Genomic DNA, 16,580 nt, shown 5'->3' with positions numbered 1-16,580 from the left:
CATGTCCTTGTTGCAACAAGATTGGCCTATCTGTCAGCCCAGAACTGAGAGGTCGCACTTATAGCCATTTAGAGATTCTCCCAAGCCATGCTAGACCAATTGCGTTCCCACGCGAGCTCGCAAGGTCAGCCCAACCTCGTTAGCGGCTCATGTACGCCTAACCATGCATGCTTACACTCAAGGCACCGGCTTTTATGGATACAAGGCGCGCTGCTACAAGCCTCGGGAGGATTTCGTAGATTAGTGAACGTGTGTAAAGAAATAAATTCATCAACAAAGTTGATGGACCTTCATGCATAGCCCATTGTTGAGTAACATGTCCACCACCTCAACAGCAACGCGTCCTACGCCCACACTACCGCCGCCATCCTTCTCCAAACTCGGCCCAAGCATATCAATTTACACTCCACCAGCATACAGCCCTGGCGAGCTTATCGTTTTGTGCACATGGCTTGGCGCTGCACGGAAGCATATCGACAAGTACATCGCGTCCTACCGTACTATTGCTCCCAACGCCAAGATCCTGCTTATCCAAAGCGATGTGGCAACGGTAACAAGCTCTTATCCTACGCAACGCAAAGCTATAATGCCAGCTGTTGAAGTAGTGCGCGCGGTACTTGGTGAATGCACTTATCCGGCATGTATCGCCGCGTCCGTGTTGGAACACCAATCAAAGAAGTATCAAGGGCCCAGAATTCTCCTTCACACCTTCTCAAACGGCGGTCCAATCTCTGCCACTGCACTACTACTCGCCTTGCATACTCAAACCTCCGCATCCCTGCCTTTGGTTGGTATCATCATGGATTCAGGACCCGCAGCAGGCTACTACTGGAAATCCTACAACGCCATGGTTTTGTCACTACCACCAGGTATCCTGCGGTCGGCAGGCTATGTATTCGTACATGGGATCCTCCTTGGTCTGTTTGCGAGCGTGGCATTGGGACGCTATGAGTATCCAGAGGTCTTGGTTCGCCGGACACTGTTAGATGAGGACTTCGTGTGTGGAGCGGAAAACGGCACAAAGAGGAGAATATGCTACCTGTATAGCAAAGCTGACCGCATGACGGATTGGAAAGATGTTGTTGAGCATGCGGATACGGCGAGAGAAAAGGGCTGGGATGTTAGTGAAGTTGTGTTTGAGGGAACGGCACATTGTAATCACTTTGTGAAGAATGAAGGAGTGTATGTGGGGGAGATGAGGAAGATGTGGAGGTTCTAAGCGTTCTAAAGATGAAGTGTTGGTATGGTTCTCAAATGCAGGTGGAATTGACACAGGTACAGACAGTTGATAGATTCGACTGTTCTGACACCAATCTCTCAGTTTCCTTGCTTGACTTGGATCTTCTTGACGATCATGACTCTGGTACTTCGTCGGCCCACGGTATACTGGACTGCGCACCTGCTTTCTGCACCGTCATAGACGCTGCCCTGTTAGCATGCGCAATGGCAGTATCGAGATCGAAATCTGCTCCTCGCGCCATAGCTTTCCAGCGTGCAACAGCAACTGTATACGCGCCAGCGAACGTATCACCAGCGGCTGTAGTGTCGACAACCTTGACTTTACGTGCTGGCACAATGTGACCTTGCTGAGATGCTTCCTGTTGCTTCGCGGTCTTGTAGAACACGCCCTAAACTCGCGTTAGTACAAGTCACAGTGTACCATGAGGAAAGGTTTACCTCGCCACCAAGCGTGATGATAACATTCTTGACACCCCTCGCAATAAACACAGCAGCAACCTCGTCCCACGAAGTTGGCTTCTCGATGCCCGACAAAATTGCAGCTTCGGTCTCGTTAACGATGAGGTGGCCTAAGCCGTGATAAGCCTCATCTGGCAAGGGTATCGCAGGCGCTGGGTTAATAATAGTCTCGACGCCTTTCTCCCGTGCGGTCTTCATATTATGCAACACAACCTCCAACGGCAGTTCCAGTTGGAAAAGCGCAACCCCTGCATCCTCATCGACAAGATCTTGCACTTTCACATCCCCATTGGCACCAGGACAGAACATGATCCTGTTCTCCCCAGAGCCGGTCTCAACGATGATAACGGCAACACCCGTCTTCTTTCCTTTCAAGATCTGTACTTTCTCTGTCGATAATCCATCCTCTCGCAAGGCTTTCAGGAAACCCTGGTGAAACTCATCATCACCCACTGCACCCACCATACGTACTTCCACATCGGAAGTCTGAGATGACGAAGCTTGAGTTTTGGTGCGTGAGAGGCGGGCACAGGCGACAGCTTGATTGGCGCCTTTCCCGCCCCAGCCAATGTTGAAAGATTCACTAGTTAGGGTTTCACCGCCAGTGGGGACGCGGGGTGTGCGGGTTACGAGGTCGACATTCAGGGAGCCGATTACGGATATGACCGCTGGTTTGGAAGACATCTCGATTGTTGGTTTTCGGGTTGTGAGGATTCGATGGTGTTGTATAAGGTCACGCGATGAGGCTCTGGTACGTTTGCCGAAGACGCTAAATTAGGCTAGCCGAGCCGACGTTGTGGGCTCTTTCTTTGCGTGGCATCATCGTGGGGTCAACTATGGGATCTTCTCTTTTCACATCATACAGCATCGCAATTTCCCAGACTGATACAATTGCTAAGACGAAAAGACACATTGAATTAAGACAGTCGGCCAACTCTTCTGTCTACGCTGTCTTTGGTCACTACAGACACCGGAAAACTTGTTCAAGGCTCTCCTATCCCAGGCTTACGAGCCACGAACATATGCATCGGGCTGAAGATGCCCAATTTCCCACCATCTCTGCATGAGTACACACATTCTCCGACTGTATACGAAGCAGTCACACCGTATTGCGGTATGAGACCCAGGAAATACAGCGTATTGATAAACACCCGAGAAGCATAGTGAATTGGCCTAGTCATCCACACACAATAGCTCCAGTCGTACCACGTCGGATAATGTTTGTAATCGATCGCGTGCCTGTATCACATCGGATCAGTACCAAAGTCGCTCATTCGAACAAGAAGGCAGAGGATTACTTACCACCAAGGTATCGGATTAGCCTTAGCAGTAGCACGATCCTCTTCGCGAACCATTTCAAAACCCGCTTTCACCAATGCCGCAATTCTAGTCTTGGGCGTGATCATGTGCGGCACGGCCCCATTTCTTTCAATCCTCCCTCGTATCATGCGATGTTCTGCATTAGAATCATCGTACTTGTCAGTTATGACCCAATCCAAGATACCGATCTTACCCCCAGGTTTCAGCACTCGTAAGGCTTCGGTATATGCTTTATGCTGATCCGGTGCACAACATAGCGCTTCGATGGCAAAAACCATGTCAAACGTCTCATCGGCGAATGGAAGGTCTGAAAACGTGCCTTTAACCATATGCACTTGGTCATGCAGATTCGCTTGCTTATTCAGCTCGTTGCTCCGCTCGACGTGTAGGTCGTTAATGGTGAGGCCAGTGACGTAGACTCCAGCAAAGATGGCCATTTCACGTGCGGGACCACCGACACCACAACCTAGATCGAGAACCTTCATACCGGGTTTGAATTCCATAATGAGTGCTAGGTAGTGTTCGTGACGGGCTGCGGCTGTGGCCCAGGATTCATCGGGTTGATAGCCGCTGAAGTGGAATTTGTTGCCCCATCCGTTCTGATAGGCGTCGGTGACGAAGTCAAAGTAACTGATAGAGCATTAGTATACCTGAGCACTTCATTGTTCGAGTTAATTGGTATGAAACAGGCTCGCACGCTTCGTTGATCTCAGCAGCATTCTTGTCGAGTTCTGCTCTCTTCTCATCCGTGAGTTTATTTCCCACGACATAGTCATTGTCGTAGAGTGTGTCAAACTTGATGCCCTGTCCATGTTCTGTTTGCTCGCCTGGTATTCGTCGTCTCGCTTTGTTGTTCGTCATCACGGGCAATCCGTCCCAATATCCTACTCCGATTGTAGAAGCTCACATGAAAGGACCCAGCAAAGAGAACTGGAGCTGGAGGAGTGGGGAATGCTGCACTTTAACGTTCTTACTGTTACATGCATGGCCTTGGTGTTGCCGGCCCGAGTCGACTTCGATAAACGCGAATTGTATACTCTTTTGGCTTAATATTGTTCTTCTTGCTTGGCAGGCTCGACTTCATTCCTCCCCGCATGTAGCTGGAAGCAAGGACGCCCCACTTACAGGAAACGAGAGTAATCATGTAGGTACACCGGACGAAATGAACTATGAGATCAATTTCTGCTACAAGAACTACAGCGATGTCATACCATTTCGAAACTTACATGGAATACGCCACAATTGAAGAGGATGCATGGAGATTATGAGCGGGGTGTATATGTGAGCTGAGCTGACTACACTTTTTAGCCTGCCGCATCCTATTCTCGCCCTTGGGAAGTGGAGATGATTCAAGCTCGTGAATTTCATGATATGCAAGTCGATGAGCACAAATATCGCTAAGTTGATAGTCATACCAAAACTGTGAGACATTCATTCTATAATCTCTTCATCATGCGACCATACCCAAGAACCTGAACTTTCAACAACAACGTGTGAACGTCACACTTCCTACACACCTAATTCCCACCTTCAACAGGTACGTTGATTCCCAGACTCCTCAGCCTGTCCACAGCAGCCTCTACTAGGAAGTCGTTCCGCTGTATCAACTCCTGTACCTGCTCATTTTCCGCCTTCCTTGAATGACTTGGTACTTTGACACCAGTACTTCTTGCTTGTTCGCTTTCGCTTCTTTGTTTGGCGTTCTGCATGGCTGCTTCAATCTGCTTCGCCTGCTCCTTGTGTACCTCCTTGATCCTGTCGAGACGTTGCCAGGCGGGGTGTTCGCTACCGTCAACATTGTCAGTCAACGTCTCGCTCGAGGGGTCAATGGCGCTGTCCATAGTTTGTAACTCTTCAATCCAGTTGCTCTCTTTTTCGCTGAGCTCACTGGAGCCGATGCTGACCATCTTCCGTCGGAGGGCTTCGTAGCGAGCATTGATACGATCTTGTCGCGCTATAGCCTTCTCCATGCGGTCGTCTATGTTGGCGCTGCCGTATGTCGATCCGTTCTCCGAGCCGGCTTGGTCATTACCAGTGACGCTGTCGATGTTCGTTGCAATCTCAGACGTCCTGTATATTTGATCCCTGAACTCTTCCTGGAGTCGTGTCGCGCGGTTGAACAGATCGGATACGGCGAGCTGGAGTTTAGACGTCTGTGCAGAGAGTACGCGATGGACATCCATGAGGAGCCCCAAGTTTGCAGGAGATAACCTGATTTCATCTTTAAGAGCGCCTCTGTGTCGCGCGGGAATGTTGATAGATCCATAGAGATCGAACGGCTCGTAGAGTTCCTTTGATGGCTGCCACGCCTGACGTACTTCCTTGGTAGGACCGGTGATTGCCATGTATTCAGCAAGCTCTTCCTGGGTAGGGAGACCGTCTTCAGGCGCATCAAGTAGGGCAGCCTGAGGCTCACCGTCTACAGTGGTAAGAAGAAGGTAGCCCACGTTTCCATCTTCAATGACAGCAACTGCGGTCACTTCCTGTTCCGCCAGGTCGCCGGATACGCGTCGCTGTAGGTATTGGTCTACAACGGTGTTCGCCGATTCCAGTATACGCTTGATACGGAAAGGCGAGCCCTCGGTCTGCGGCTGGGAGAGTTCCGTCTCAAGCTTCCTGACCCAAGGCTCCATGGAAACGTAGAAAACTCCACTGGCATGCGATACGAAGAATGAGAAGTCGGTATGCACATCCGGCGTGATGTTTTGATTGAATGAAGGATCGTCGTCTTCCACCAATGTGACGGTTTCCGCGATAATCAACTCATGATCGGTGGTTATTATGGCATCGATTTCGTCTTCCGGAGATGGTAGCCATCGCCCAATGATACCCTCAAGGTCTAGGCAGACATGTACCTTGCTCGTGTCTGTGAGCAAGCACACAACAGCAGTAGGAAGACCTTCTGCAGCCTCGTCCTCTTCGCTTTCCGAAAGGGTCTTGAGGGAGAAGACGATCATGTCGCTGAGCTCAAAATCGTCTACTTCGGGCGAGATGGTGAAAGGCCCCTGTAGCAACGGCACCGCAGGCGCGCTTTGTGGGCGAGCGAAGACCTGCACTGTGTCACCCTGTGGCCGTTCCTCTACAAGAGGTTCCTCGTATATGATGTCGGATAGCCATGAGACCTGCTTCTCCGATGTCTTCAGTTCGTGCTTGGGCGACGTATCATCCTCGGACAGCTCAGCGTAAGCGATGTTGATGGATGAGGTCAGGGTCTGGAGAAAGGTATGGCTGCCGGGTGATTCGATCAGCTGCCATTTGCTCGGTAGCAAAGGGCAAAGGGCGTATACATCTCCGAGCACAGTAGCAATCCACAACGTCATTGGCGCCCAGCCATGGACACCTTCTTGGTCTGGAAAGTCGCCAAAGCATGCAGATGCAACTTCCAGCTCCACCGAGTCGGGAGAGAAACCCTTGGAAGCTCCGAACTTGGAGGCGCTCAGATCGTCCTGATCGCTTGTAGCATTTGCGAGTTTGGGCAGATCGATGGAGAGCGACGGCTCACTGAAGGTAGACCTGTCGGCGCGGTTGATCTCCCATAGCCGGACTACTCCCGCCTTTGTGACGGTGAGCAGACAGCGTCCATGGTAGCCCAGAGGATGCCATAGCGTTGTTGCGACGGGCGACTCTTCCAGCACATGCACAGTTGGTCCCAACTGGAACGTCTTTGGCTTCAAAGGGCCGTCGTCCTCGCCGGCTCCAAGCAACGACGAGTCGGGAAGGTGTATTACGTGTACGGTGTGCGAGGTGGAGACGGCGAGGTAGTCTTCCTCGGGAGAAATGGCAAGACGCGTGATTGGTAGAGGTATCGAGACTCGTAGTGTTCGGTATGCGGGTTGTTGTTCTTCCTTGAGATTGACCAGATCCGCCCATCGTATTTCGTTCCCGACGGCGACGAAGATTTCGGAGCCCCGGGTCGCAATTGTCTTTCGTGGTCCAGGTTCCTGTTTCTTTGCAGCGACTCCATTTCCGTTGGTCTGCTTCGGCGCAAACAGATGATAGCCTGGGTTTGGCCGACTGAGCCAGTCCGGCGTGTAACCCAGTACTTTTGGCATCGTAGAGAGCTGCCCCGAGCAAGATTGAGAGATTCGGAATGTGGGTAGGTAATAGTCGGGTGGTCTGTAAAGGTAAGAGTCTCTGGACAAACAAAAGTTCCAGCCGCGCGATACTGCGCCAAGGCCGACGCGTCTGGGGAGCTCCGAGCTCAACTTTCCACTTCCGAACCTTACACTCGCTCCACAACCACGCTCGATAACTTCTGAACGCTCCGGATACGGTCGCTTAACGTATTTCCATTTGGAACTGGGATAGAGAGTACGCCATCATGCCGGCGCTTCGAAGTACCATTGACCGCCTCGACAAGCCGAGTTCATATGCGACAGCAAAGGTACAGCAGGCTACAAGGCACTAGACAAGCACAACAAGGCTGACTTTCCTCTAGAAGCGCAGACGCGATCGCAACACACGTGACGAAGAACGTGGCCGCTCACCGTCCCCCGAGGACAAGCTCAAGGACGCAACTACCCTCTACGTTGGCAACCTATCCTTTTACACTACCGAAGAACAAATCCACGAGCTATTCAGCAAATGCGGAGAGATCAAACGATTGGTTATGGGTCTCGACCGATTTCAGAAGACGCCATGCGGTTTCTGCTTCGTCGAGTACTACACACATCAGGATGCGCTAGATTGTATGAAGTACATTGGCGGCACTAAGCTTGATGAACGTGTCATCAGGACCGACTTGGACGAGGGTTTCGCCGAGGGCAGGCAATACGGACGTGGAAAGAGCGGTGGTCAGGTGCGCGACGAGTACAGGGCCGAGTATGACCCTGGTCGGGGTGGTTACGGCAGAGCTGTGGACGAATATCACGAAGCGCAGTAGGTTCGCCATCGAGATCCAACAGCCCGAGTTCTACTCGCCCATATTTGAGACGGAGGGAGGATGGGCAGCATTACCTGGTAGTTGAGGAAGCAGTCGATCAGCCCAGTCTTCATCAGATCTCAAAATACTGCACAGGAGGCGTCTGGCGTCTATTATTCGGCATTGCTCATTAATTCTTTAGTCATAAGCAAATGCTTACAGGGAGGAGAGATACCAGTTTAGATACCTTCCCAAGACTTACTACCATCTTCCAAACGCCCTGTCACATGTTCTACAAGAATTGCTGTCTGGGCATGTGCCCTAATTGAAGTGCCATCTGGCACCACCTACATCTCATTTAGTTCGATCCGCAAGTTCAAACTGCTTTCGCCTCTCCGCAGCTTTCATGACCTCTCCCAACCACCAAACATGTATCCGCGGGTCGTCGGTCAGTTCTGGGTGGAAGCTACACCCAAACACGTTGCCCTGCCGTACCGCTATTATGTCCTCCGCACCTGGGTGATTGTGTTCCTGGTTCTCCTGCAACGGCTGGGCGTTGGTCGACAGCGTTGCCATGATCTCGACCTCGCGATCCAACTCCTTCCTCGCCAAATCATCCGCTGGTGTCTTGCTCGGCGCAACAATTGTATCGTCCCTTTCACTCTCTCCTTCTTGTATGCCTACCGCCTTCTTACTCGGAAGTATCTTCTCTACAACTGGCGCGCGGATGAAGACGCATCGGTACGGATCGGTCGCGCTTGTCTTGCTGGTCGACTCTAAGAATGGCAGCTGTAGGTTTGCCTGGAAACTCTCTTGTTGTCGCCCGAAATGATTTCTGTTCACTCTCACGTCTAGGCCTCCGATCAAGTCTTGGCCTCCTTTCTTTGTTCTATTCGCACTCTCTGCTAGTAAGATGAGGCCGGCGCATGTACCCCACGTTGGTTTGCGTTGGACCTTGACAAAGTCGCGGAGGGGCTCGAGAAGAGCGCTACGTGCGGCTACGAGGGACATGGTTGTACTTTCGCCACCAGGGATGATGAGGCCGTCGCATTGTGCGAGTTGGGCTGGTGTCCGGACTTCGATGAAGTGGAAGGTTGGTGACGAGGGGATGTTCGAGGATGCCGCACGAAGGAGTTGAATGTGCTCGCTGAAAGCGCCTTGGAGGGCGAGGACGCCGACCGTTATCTCTGTGTTTCCTTCTTTGACCGCCATTGTGAATCACGAACAGACGCCAAAAGAACTCCGTTACAGCAAGGAAATAAGGAATTGGAACGTCTAGAAAATGTACAGTCATATCACGGAAAGCGACGGCAAATGCTAAATCTGTATCGATAAGCTCCATCCCCACTGTAAGCGGTAACTTGCCCGCCGGGCACATGTCACTCAGATACGCTCAGCCCTGCTCGATCGCTTACCCCGAGGAGGTGCCACCCTTCGATCTGCTCTCCATCATCGACATTTCGGGTTCCCCACTGATCCCGTGAACGGCCATGACATGTAGATTTCCGTTTGTCGCACATCACGTCAAGAGAACCACAAACAAAGGGTCCCACGGTGCATATAAGGCCAGAGTCCTTGTAGTAGTCTAGTCTTACGCGTCAAACTACTTTAGCCGACGCGCAACTCGATTACAGTCTAGAGGATTCAGGTGAAGGCGCTATGATCGACAAACAGGATGGAGGCTCAACGGGACACGGTCTCACGTGCTGGCTGCTGGATACAAGATCAATATGGCCTGGAGAGAAGATTACAGATTCAGAATCCGTATGTCCATGCCATCGCATTGTGTCTATCAACTGACAAATGTCAGGCCCGGGAAGCACTCTCGCTCATCAGCCAGGAAGAACAAGACCTCATAAAACGCAAATACCACGTAGCGGATGCGCGAATGAGCCTGGGATCCGCCCTCCTGAAACGTCTTTTTGTTCACAAAACTCTGAACGTCCCTTGGAAAGACATCCTCTTCGGCCGAAGACGCGATCCCAAACATGGAAAACCAATCGCCCTACTGATACCACCCCAATATGGCCCTGCGCCCGTAGAATTCAACGTCAGTCATCAAGCCGGTCTAGTCGCCCTCGTAGGCTGTTCAACCCATGAACTCGATGCCGAAGTCGGCGTAGACATAGTCTGCGTAAACGAGCGGAACGATTATCGCGTTGTCGACGAAGAAGGCTTCGACGGCTGGGTAGACATGTACGCTGAAATCTTCAGCACAGAAGAGTGTTTCGATATCAAGTACAACGTCGACCCATTTCCTCTTCTCGATGGCACAATGGTCACACATGAGATTCTAGGAAGACACGATCGTTGTTGTCATCGAAACGAGCATTTGAGTGTTACGCTACCGAACGGGGAGCAGAGGGAGCTTGATTCAGATCTACTCATTGATGCGAAGCTAAGACGGTTTTACACGTTCTGGTGCTTCAAAGAGGCCTATATCAAGCTTGATGGTGAGGCTTTGCTCGCTCAGTGGATTCCACAATTAGAATTTAAACATGTTCGTGCACCGAGGCCGGGGACTCCAGCCCGGTGTAGTACACACGGTACCTGGGGTGAGAGATACAGCGATGCGGAGGTTTGGTTCTCCATGAAGGGAGAGGAGAAGGGACCTGCGGGTATAAGGGGTTTGAAGAAAGGAGAGTCCAGGAGGTTGGAGGATACAAGGGTAGAGATTCAAGCTTTTGAGGAGGACTTCATGATTGGGGTTGCGGCTAGGGAGAGGAGGGATCCTGTGGTCGATGGGACTAAGAAGAAGCTACCGGATGTGTTGACACACTTCAGGGGACTGCATTTGGAGGAGGATGTCATGAGTGTTGCCAGGAGTGCGTAATGGCGACAGCTAACCAGCTGCACTGCGCTAATGTTCGCAAACCATAGTCCATGAGCTCAGAAATGTCTCGGTGTCTAATTCCAGAGTGTACGTGTCTTCTATGGGATGTTGGCTGTTTTGCTGGTGCACGAGTTAGTAGAAGCGCACCGAGACTGGGATGTTTGGTTGTGCAGGTGAGTAAGCTGACCGACCTCGAAAGGACCGAACGGCAGGCGCGTCAACTTTGTTCCATGCTAAGAGTCACCTACAACATCACCTGGGACGGCTGCAACTCAGATAGACTCTGCAAAATTATGGGGAAAGTTGAGATGTTTGAGCACCTCATGTCAGTGGTTAGCGTGAACATACGCGTCATGGTTGCTGGACCCTGAGCGCATTTCATGGCTACGTCAACGCTTAATCCACAACCATATACACCGCGCCTACCCCAATATCCGCCGTACCAACAATTACCTATTCGCTCTCACATAACCAATTCAACGATACGTCGAGACGGCCACATTCAAAACTGCAAAAATGTCCTCCAACTCGCTCAACTACCCACTGCTCGCCATCCCGGCCTACTATGTCTTCTCTCTCGTCCCGCACATGTACGCTGGTAGCATCCTCTCCGCCAATGGTTACAAGGTCAACAACGCAAACCCCAAGGCTTCGTTGTCACCAGATGCCGTGAAGGGCAAGGTTCCCGATGCTGTGTAAGACTTGCCCGAGCTCGTTACTTCGAGGCCTCTCCTTCGAAATGTACTAACGCATGTGCAGCTTCCAGAAGTACCAGCGTGCCGAGAATGCCCAGTCCAACAACATTGAGCAACTGCCCCTCTTCGCTGTTGCCGTCATCGCCAGCATCATCGCCGAGCGCACCACCGCAACTGGAATCGGACGGGAGGTCGTCTCAGGCGATGCAACAGGCTTGACAACATTCGTATCAGCTTTCTTTGCAATCAGGGCGGCGTACGCTGTTTCATATGTGCAGATTGCCGACCACTCGAAGAGCTTTATCAGGAGCAGCTTTTGGGCAATTGGTTTCGGGCTATCTGCATACCAGATCTACAAGGCTGCTGCGATCCTGGGTTAGAAGTAGAGGGAGACAAAGTACTGCAATGAGCAGGAAGAGCATGACACATCATATTCGATTCAGGAACTCGATAACAATAATACAATACCAACCAATCGAATCTTCGAGAGCGCGCAATGAATACTTGCATGATATGAGTGTAATATGGTTGGAATGGCAACCAGAAGAAGGCCAGTATGTACTGGATTTACGACCAATTTCAACAGAGAAAAGGCGCGGCACGGAAAAGCCGTACACTTACTCTGTTGAGGGAGCTTCACCTACGTCATCGTACATATGCGCATGCGAGCAATTACTAGTTCAGGCAACGCGCAAAGCACTCAATTGATGATAGCGCAACCATTGAATTCATGATTTTCTTCAAGGTAGGCCCGACCTTGAATCGTAAGTGTGGGACCGTTATCTCGGTGGTTCACGTCGGCAGTATTCGCGTGTCAGGGTTCGCGTACCTCAGCCCCGAACTATTTCTTGTGGGATCCCAGCATCCCCGACGATTTGGTTCTGTATCCTCGCTCGTTCGCTTCCTGTCCTCGTCGATTCTTTTTGAGTGCTGAAGAGCTGGTGATAGAAAGAAAATGTGGTCGACAGCTCCCCTCAAGGCAGCCACATGGCTTGCATTCGCAACTTCGCTCAGCTCAGCTACACCGCAGTATGGTGCTCCTCCAAAGATCCAATTCAAGCACTGGCCCGAAGAAGCTGCGACAGCTCTCTCCAACATGATCACAAAGAACGCGAATCAGAGCAACTATGCAGTCTTCGACATGGACAACACCAGTTATCGCTATGATCTTGAAGAATCGCTCCTTCCCTTCCTTGAGAACCGTGGCATCCTGACACGCGACAACCTGGACCCCAGCCTCAAGTTGGTTGACTTCAAGGATACGGCCAACTTCACCGAATCGTTGTACAGCTACTACAACCGTCTATGTGAGATCGATGATTTCATCTGCTATCCCTGGGCGGCGCAGGTCTGGTCTGGCTTCACGCTGCGCGAACTTAAGACTTACGTGGATGAGCTTATGGCGTACAACTCAACAATCCCGACAAAGTACTGGGACGGCGATGAGGTGACATCCAGCAGCGTTAACCCGCCAAAGGTTTTCCGAGGCCAAGCCGAACTTTACAACGCTCTTATGGACAACGGCATCGCCGTCTATGTTATAAGCGCTGCCCATGAGGAGCTTGTACGCATGGTCGCCAGCGACCCGAAGTACGGATACAACGTCCCACCTCAGAACGTCATCGGCGTCACCACCGTTTTGAAGAACACTACTTCCGGTGCGCTCACGAACGCACGTAAGCAGATTACTGAAGGCACGTACAATGAGACGGCCAATCTCGATCTGGTCGTGACTCCGTACCTCTGGACCCCTGCCACATGGTTCGCCGGTAAATGGGCCGCTATTCTTGCCTACATCGATCAATGGAAACGTCCTGTCTTGGCTGGTGGTGACACTCCCGGTAGCGATTCGTACATGCAGTTCCACGGCGTAGATGTAGCGAAGGGAGGTGTGCACCTGTGGATCAACCGTCGGGACGCGTACTTCGAGCAATTGCAGGAGGAAATTAGGAACAACACCCAGGCGCAGATTGCTAACGGTAGAGAAGTTACGGCAGACAAGAACTGGGTTGTTGTCACTCCTGAGGAGATCTTGTAAATAGATACGCTAGATTTTTGGAAATGTCAACATTCGGCGCGCAATGGCACGAGAACAATAGCTTAGCACAGGCGGGGCCCCAAGGAGACCAATTACGCTAGCTGACATAAGCACTCGGCTAAGCCCTGTTGCATCTTTCGCTCGCGTCCAGCCTTCTGCTAGTAATACCATCGACGCGTCAAACTCACCAAGCATCTTACCTATCATCTCATCAAGTATCTTGCCAAATGACACGCTAGCAGCGATTTTGTCAAGCACGCGTAAAAGCAAAGCGTGCGCGGGACTAAGGTACGTCATGTCTACTTTGCTTTCCAATCCATTCCTACCCAAATGATGATTCCAAACTATACTTGAACCGAGAATCTTCGATACTGCTCTTCCTTGGTGAGCCATGTGGTTTGCATTTGCTAGCCCGGGTGCATTGGGTTGTGGCAGGTTTCAGATTCGATGCGCGAGTGAAAGAGAGCACTGATGGTACACGAACATTGCACGAAAACAGCTGTCTCATGGTACTGTCAGTACTAACATCGCTCAAATAGCTTCAAAATATACCTTTCCGATATGAACTCAATTCAGTGGTATCTAAAACGCCGATCCAATGCAACTCGAATATCATCGAAAGAACCTGCCTCATCATGCTTCTCTTTCTATCAAAACCACATCGTTGTCCAATTTACTCTCCTCATCTTTCCGCACCTCTGTTGGTTGATCTTTCGGTACTGGCTCTTCGATCTTTTTCTCTGGTTCCTTGTACCACACTTCTTCCGGGTTTGCTAAAATACTCTTCTGAAGCGCCTCGCTCAACACCTGCATCACACTGGCTGCACTCGCATCCTTGACTCGACTCTTCCCCATGGTTGTGTAGTGCCGAACGAAGTTCCCATTGCAATTGGAGATATCGTGATTCTCGGTACCGGGTCGATTTAGCATATCCTCGCGGAAGCCCGGCCATCCTACTGCATCGTCACAGGGTATGCTAACGATCGTTTCAGGCGTCTTGTTGAAATCGTAACGAATGTATTCTGAGAAGGCGCGTTGTTCGTGGCTCCATTCGGTCTTCCACTTGGCGCAGCCTTTGTAGCGTTTCTCAGTCGTGCAGTCCCGCCACGCTTCGAGCAAATCCAGCGTCAAAGAAGAATTCTGCGCGATAACCAGACCTGTGTTGAGGACGCGCATCCCCTTGCTATCTATGCTGATAGAGCCTTCGTCGCGGAATTCTTCAGTATCCCACGGAAGGGCTATGGACGTGTGCTCTTTGATACCCCAGCGGTTGAACATCCACTCGAATGGAACGTCAAGGTGTGGGATTGTAACGTCGGCATCCATTACGACCACGAACTGATAACCAGGTATCAACTCGCGGAGAACATGGGGTAAGATCCAGGTGTTGTAATGATCCTTCATGTCCCGCGCCTGGTAGAATTTGTAGTCATATCCATGGACCATGGCATACAGGTAGTGATTCATGATGGAGTTGGACACCATACCGGCTCCGGACGTCTTAAGATTCTCCCAGTCTAAGCGTTCTGGATTGAGAAGCTCATTCTCCCCAGTTGGCACACGCGTGTCGATATCCACAATCAAGACTTTCTTGCCGAGGGGTCTTGTCCAGACTGTCTCGTTTCCACCTTTGTAGTATGTGCCTGACGGATCGACGTATGCAGAAGCACTTGGATCGTGTTTTATTCTGGCAAACAATGTGTTGATTGTGTCTCGAATGGTAGGTTTCGATGATCTGCGCTGAGTGTTGGTGAACAGGTACCATCTCAGGATTTTGGGTCAACCTACAGGTATGGCGGGTTTGTGATTCTTTCAACCACTAATGCGCCTTGGTCGCGGAACACGTAGAACGACAGTGTCGCGACTACCAGGAAAGTGGCAATGGCCAGGACATATGAACGTTGTGTGGCGAGCATCTTTGGACGAGGGGTCGTTGGTGAAGCGACAGCGATCACGTTATCGCAAAATCTACGAGCCAACGGGCGGTTAAAGGAATGGAATGGCAGCAGGACGACGACGTTTGTACGGGGAGAGATGTAACTTTCTAATCAAATTGTGCCATTGCGCCGAGGTCTTGAGCAATGCGCGTCTCTGACTTCAAACCCTGTCGTTCAGCTGAAGGGTACATGGCCGATCCATGTGTTGTAGACTAGCTAAGCCTCCGTTACAGAAGATCTGGTTAACAGCACAGACCCCAAGCCCATTGCTTTTGGTATTCCTTGTGGTCAGTTTGGGTGAGGCTGCACGTTACATCCGACCTGCCCTTCCGACAGCAAACCTTAGTCGTAACAGACGATGCATGTCGCTCACTATCATCTTGCGAGTTTTCAATCTATAGGAGACAACCACTCCATGACAACAGGACGATCGCGGGACATTGGCACACACATCGGTCGATCGTCAGCCGCATGCCATTACGCGTAGCGACATTGCCATTGCTACGGCAGTTGCTGACGTCGGGTCTAAGATAGAAGCTGCTAGCGCAGTCGATAACGTTCTATCTCACCTCAACAAAGTACGTGGCTGGCTGTAGCTAAATAGAGATACGATACCCTTCAATGCCTTCTAACAATCCATGGTAATGCTTTTGTGAACATGAAACGATACCTTGTCGTCGCGACCTCAACGCACTTCTCATATGCGCAAGAAACCACAAATATGGTTGAGATAGCATTCCGCATAAACGTGGCGGCTTGTTGGACACAGAATGATTGCTTCGGTGCGCAGCGGAGATGAAGCCGCACCACAGAAGCGAAGAACCGCCGATCGGCGTATCCGGACGCTCCCGCCCACGCAGCCCTCTTCCTAAGCAGATTACAGGTCCATTATCGTATATAGATCGCGCCACGCATGTGTTAGAGTAGTCATGTACTAAAATGTTATCCTTCCAGCATCAATGTGGCGCGATTTATCACGCTCAGAAGCAGTTTTAGCGTCAACTTTTACGAAGCAGCGCATAACGACAAAAGGATGGTAATTTCGCTCGGTGGTATAGCATCTTTTCACATGTAAGCTAGCTGACCGGGATGTTGATCACCCGGGGATGTTGATCACTCACAAATCTCAGCACTCCCACACAAAACACGTGTTATCTCTCCACGTACTCAACCAAAATGGGCGACCGTGAAGCAGCTA

At 51.0% G+C, this 16,580-nt stretch overlaps 10 protein-coding genes across 10 annotated transcripts; 5 read left to right on the top strand and 5 right to left on the bottom strand.

The window, feature by feature from the left end:
- Positions 1-316: 316 nt before the first annotated feature.
- Positions 317-1,219, top strand: J4E82_011298 (uncharacterized protein; the record flags this gene model as incomplete). Its single annotated transcript, XM_051737506.1, has 1 exon — positions 317-1,219. The coding sequence occupies one exon, from the start codon at positions 317-319 to the stop codon at positions 1,217-1,219; it is 903 nt and encodes a 300-aa protein (XP_051582737.1).
- Positions 1,220-1,352: 133 nt separating this feature from the next.
- On the bottom strand, positions 1,353-2,566 carry J4E82_011297 (uncharacterized protein; the record flags this gene model as incomplete). Its single annotated transcript, XM_051737505.1, has 3 exons — positions 1,353-1,628; positions 1,678-2,467; positions 2,562-2,566. 3 exons carry the CDS (start codon positions 2,564-2,566, stop codon positions 1,353-1,355), a joined length of 1,071 nt encoding a protein of 356 aa, XP_051582736.1.
- A 430-nt stretch (positions 2,567-2,996) lies between these two features.
- On the bottom strand, positions 2,997-3,879 carry J4E82_011296 (uncharacterized protein; the record flags this gene model as incomplete). Its single annotated transcript, XM_051737504.1, has 2 exons — positions 2,997-3,648; positions 3,716-3,879. The coding sequence occupies 2 exons, from the start codon at positions 3,877-3,879 to the stop codon at positions 2,997-2,999; spliced, it is 816 nt and encodes a 271-aa protein (XP_051582735.1).
- Positions 3,880-4,535: 656 nt separating this feature from the next.
- Positions 4,536-7,070, bottom strand: J4E82_011295 (uncharacterized protein; the record flags this gene model as incomplete). The annotated part of the gene is made up of 1 exon (XM_051737503.1): positions 4,536-7,070. The coding sequence occupies one exon, from the start codon at positions 7,068-7,070 to the stop codon at positions 4,536-4,538; it is 2,535 nt and encodes an 844-aa protein (XP_051582734.1).
- Positions 7,071-7,339: 269 nt separating this feature from the next.
- CBP20 (Nuclear cap-binding protein subunit 2) lies at positions 7,340-7,900 on the top strand (the record flags this gene model as incomplete). The annotated part of the gene is made up of 2 exons (XM_051737502.1): positions 7,340-7,402; positions 7,457-7,900. The coding sequence occupies 2 exons, from the start codon at positions 7,340-7,342 to the stop codon at positions 7,898-7,900; spliced, it is 507 nt and encodes a 168-aa protein (XP_051582733.1).
- Positions 7,901-8,233: 333 nt separating this feature from the next.
- J4E82_011293 (uncharacterized protein) lies at positions 8,234-9,091 on the bottom strand (the record flags this gene model as incomplete). The annotated part of the gene is made up of 1 exon (XM_051737501.1): positions 8,234-9,091. The coding sequence occupies one exon, from the start codon at positions 9,089-9,091 to the stop codon at positions 8,234-8,236; it is 858 nt and encodes a 285-aa protein (XP_051582732.1).
- A 447-nt stretch (positions 9,092-9,538) lies between these two features.
- J4E82_011292 (uncharacterized protein) lies at positions 9,539-10,712 on the top strand (the record flags this gene model as incomplete). Its single annotated transcript, XM_051737500.1, has 2 exons — positions 9,539-9,643; positions 9,690-10,712. 2 exons carry the CDS (start codon positions 9,539-9,541, stop codon positions 10,710-10,712), a joined length of 1,128 nt encoding a protein of 375 aa, XP_051582731.1.
- Positions 10,713-11,228: 516 nt separating this feature from the next.
- On the top strand, positions 11,229-11,787 carry J4E82_011291 (uncharacterized protein; the record flags this gene model as incomplete). The annotated part of the gene is made up of 2 exons (XM_051737499.1): positions 11,229-11,407; positions 11,472-11,787. 2 exons carry the CDS (start codon positions 11,229-11,231, stop codon positions 11,785-11,787), a joined length of 495 nt encoding a protein of 164 aa, XP_051582730.1.
- A 575-nt stretch (positions 11,788-12,362) lies between these two features.
- Positions 12,363-13,445, top strand: J4E82_011290 (uncharacterized protein; the record flags this gene model as incomplete). The annotated part of the gene is made up of 1 exon (XM_051737498.1): positions 12,363-13,445. One exon carries the CDS (start codon positions 12,363-12,365, stop codon positions 13,443-13,445), a length of 1,083 nt encoding a protein of 360 aa, XP_051582729.1.
- A 633-nt stretch (positions 13,446-14,078) lies between these two features.
- J4E82_011289 (uncharacterized protein) lies at positions 14,079-15,361 on the bottom strand (the record flags this gene model as incomplete). Its single annotated transcript, XM_051737497.1, has 2 exons — positions 14,079-15,180; positions 15,234-15,361. 2 exons carry the CDS (start codon positions 15,359-15,361, stop codon positions 14,079-14,081), a joined length of 1,230 nt encoding a protein of 409 aa, XP_051582728.1.
- Between the last annotated feature and the right edge of the window lie 1,219 nt (positions 15,362-16,580).

Source organism: Alternaria postmessia, assembly GCF_024291825.1.
Source record: "Alternaria postmessia strain BMP 2775 chromosome Unknown scaffold_183, whole genome shotgun sequence".
In the NCBI taxonomy this organism is placed as follows: Eukaryota; Fungi; Ascomycota; class Dothideomycetes; order Pleosporales; family Pleosporaceae; genus Alternaria; species Alternaria postmessia.
This window is presented reverse-complemented; position numbering and strand designations above follow the sequence as displayed.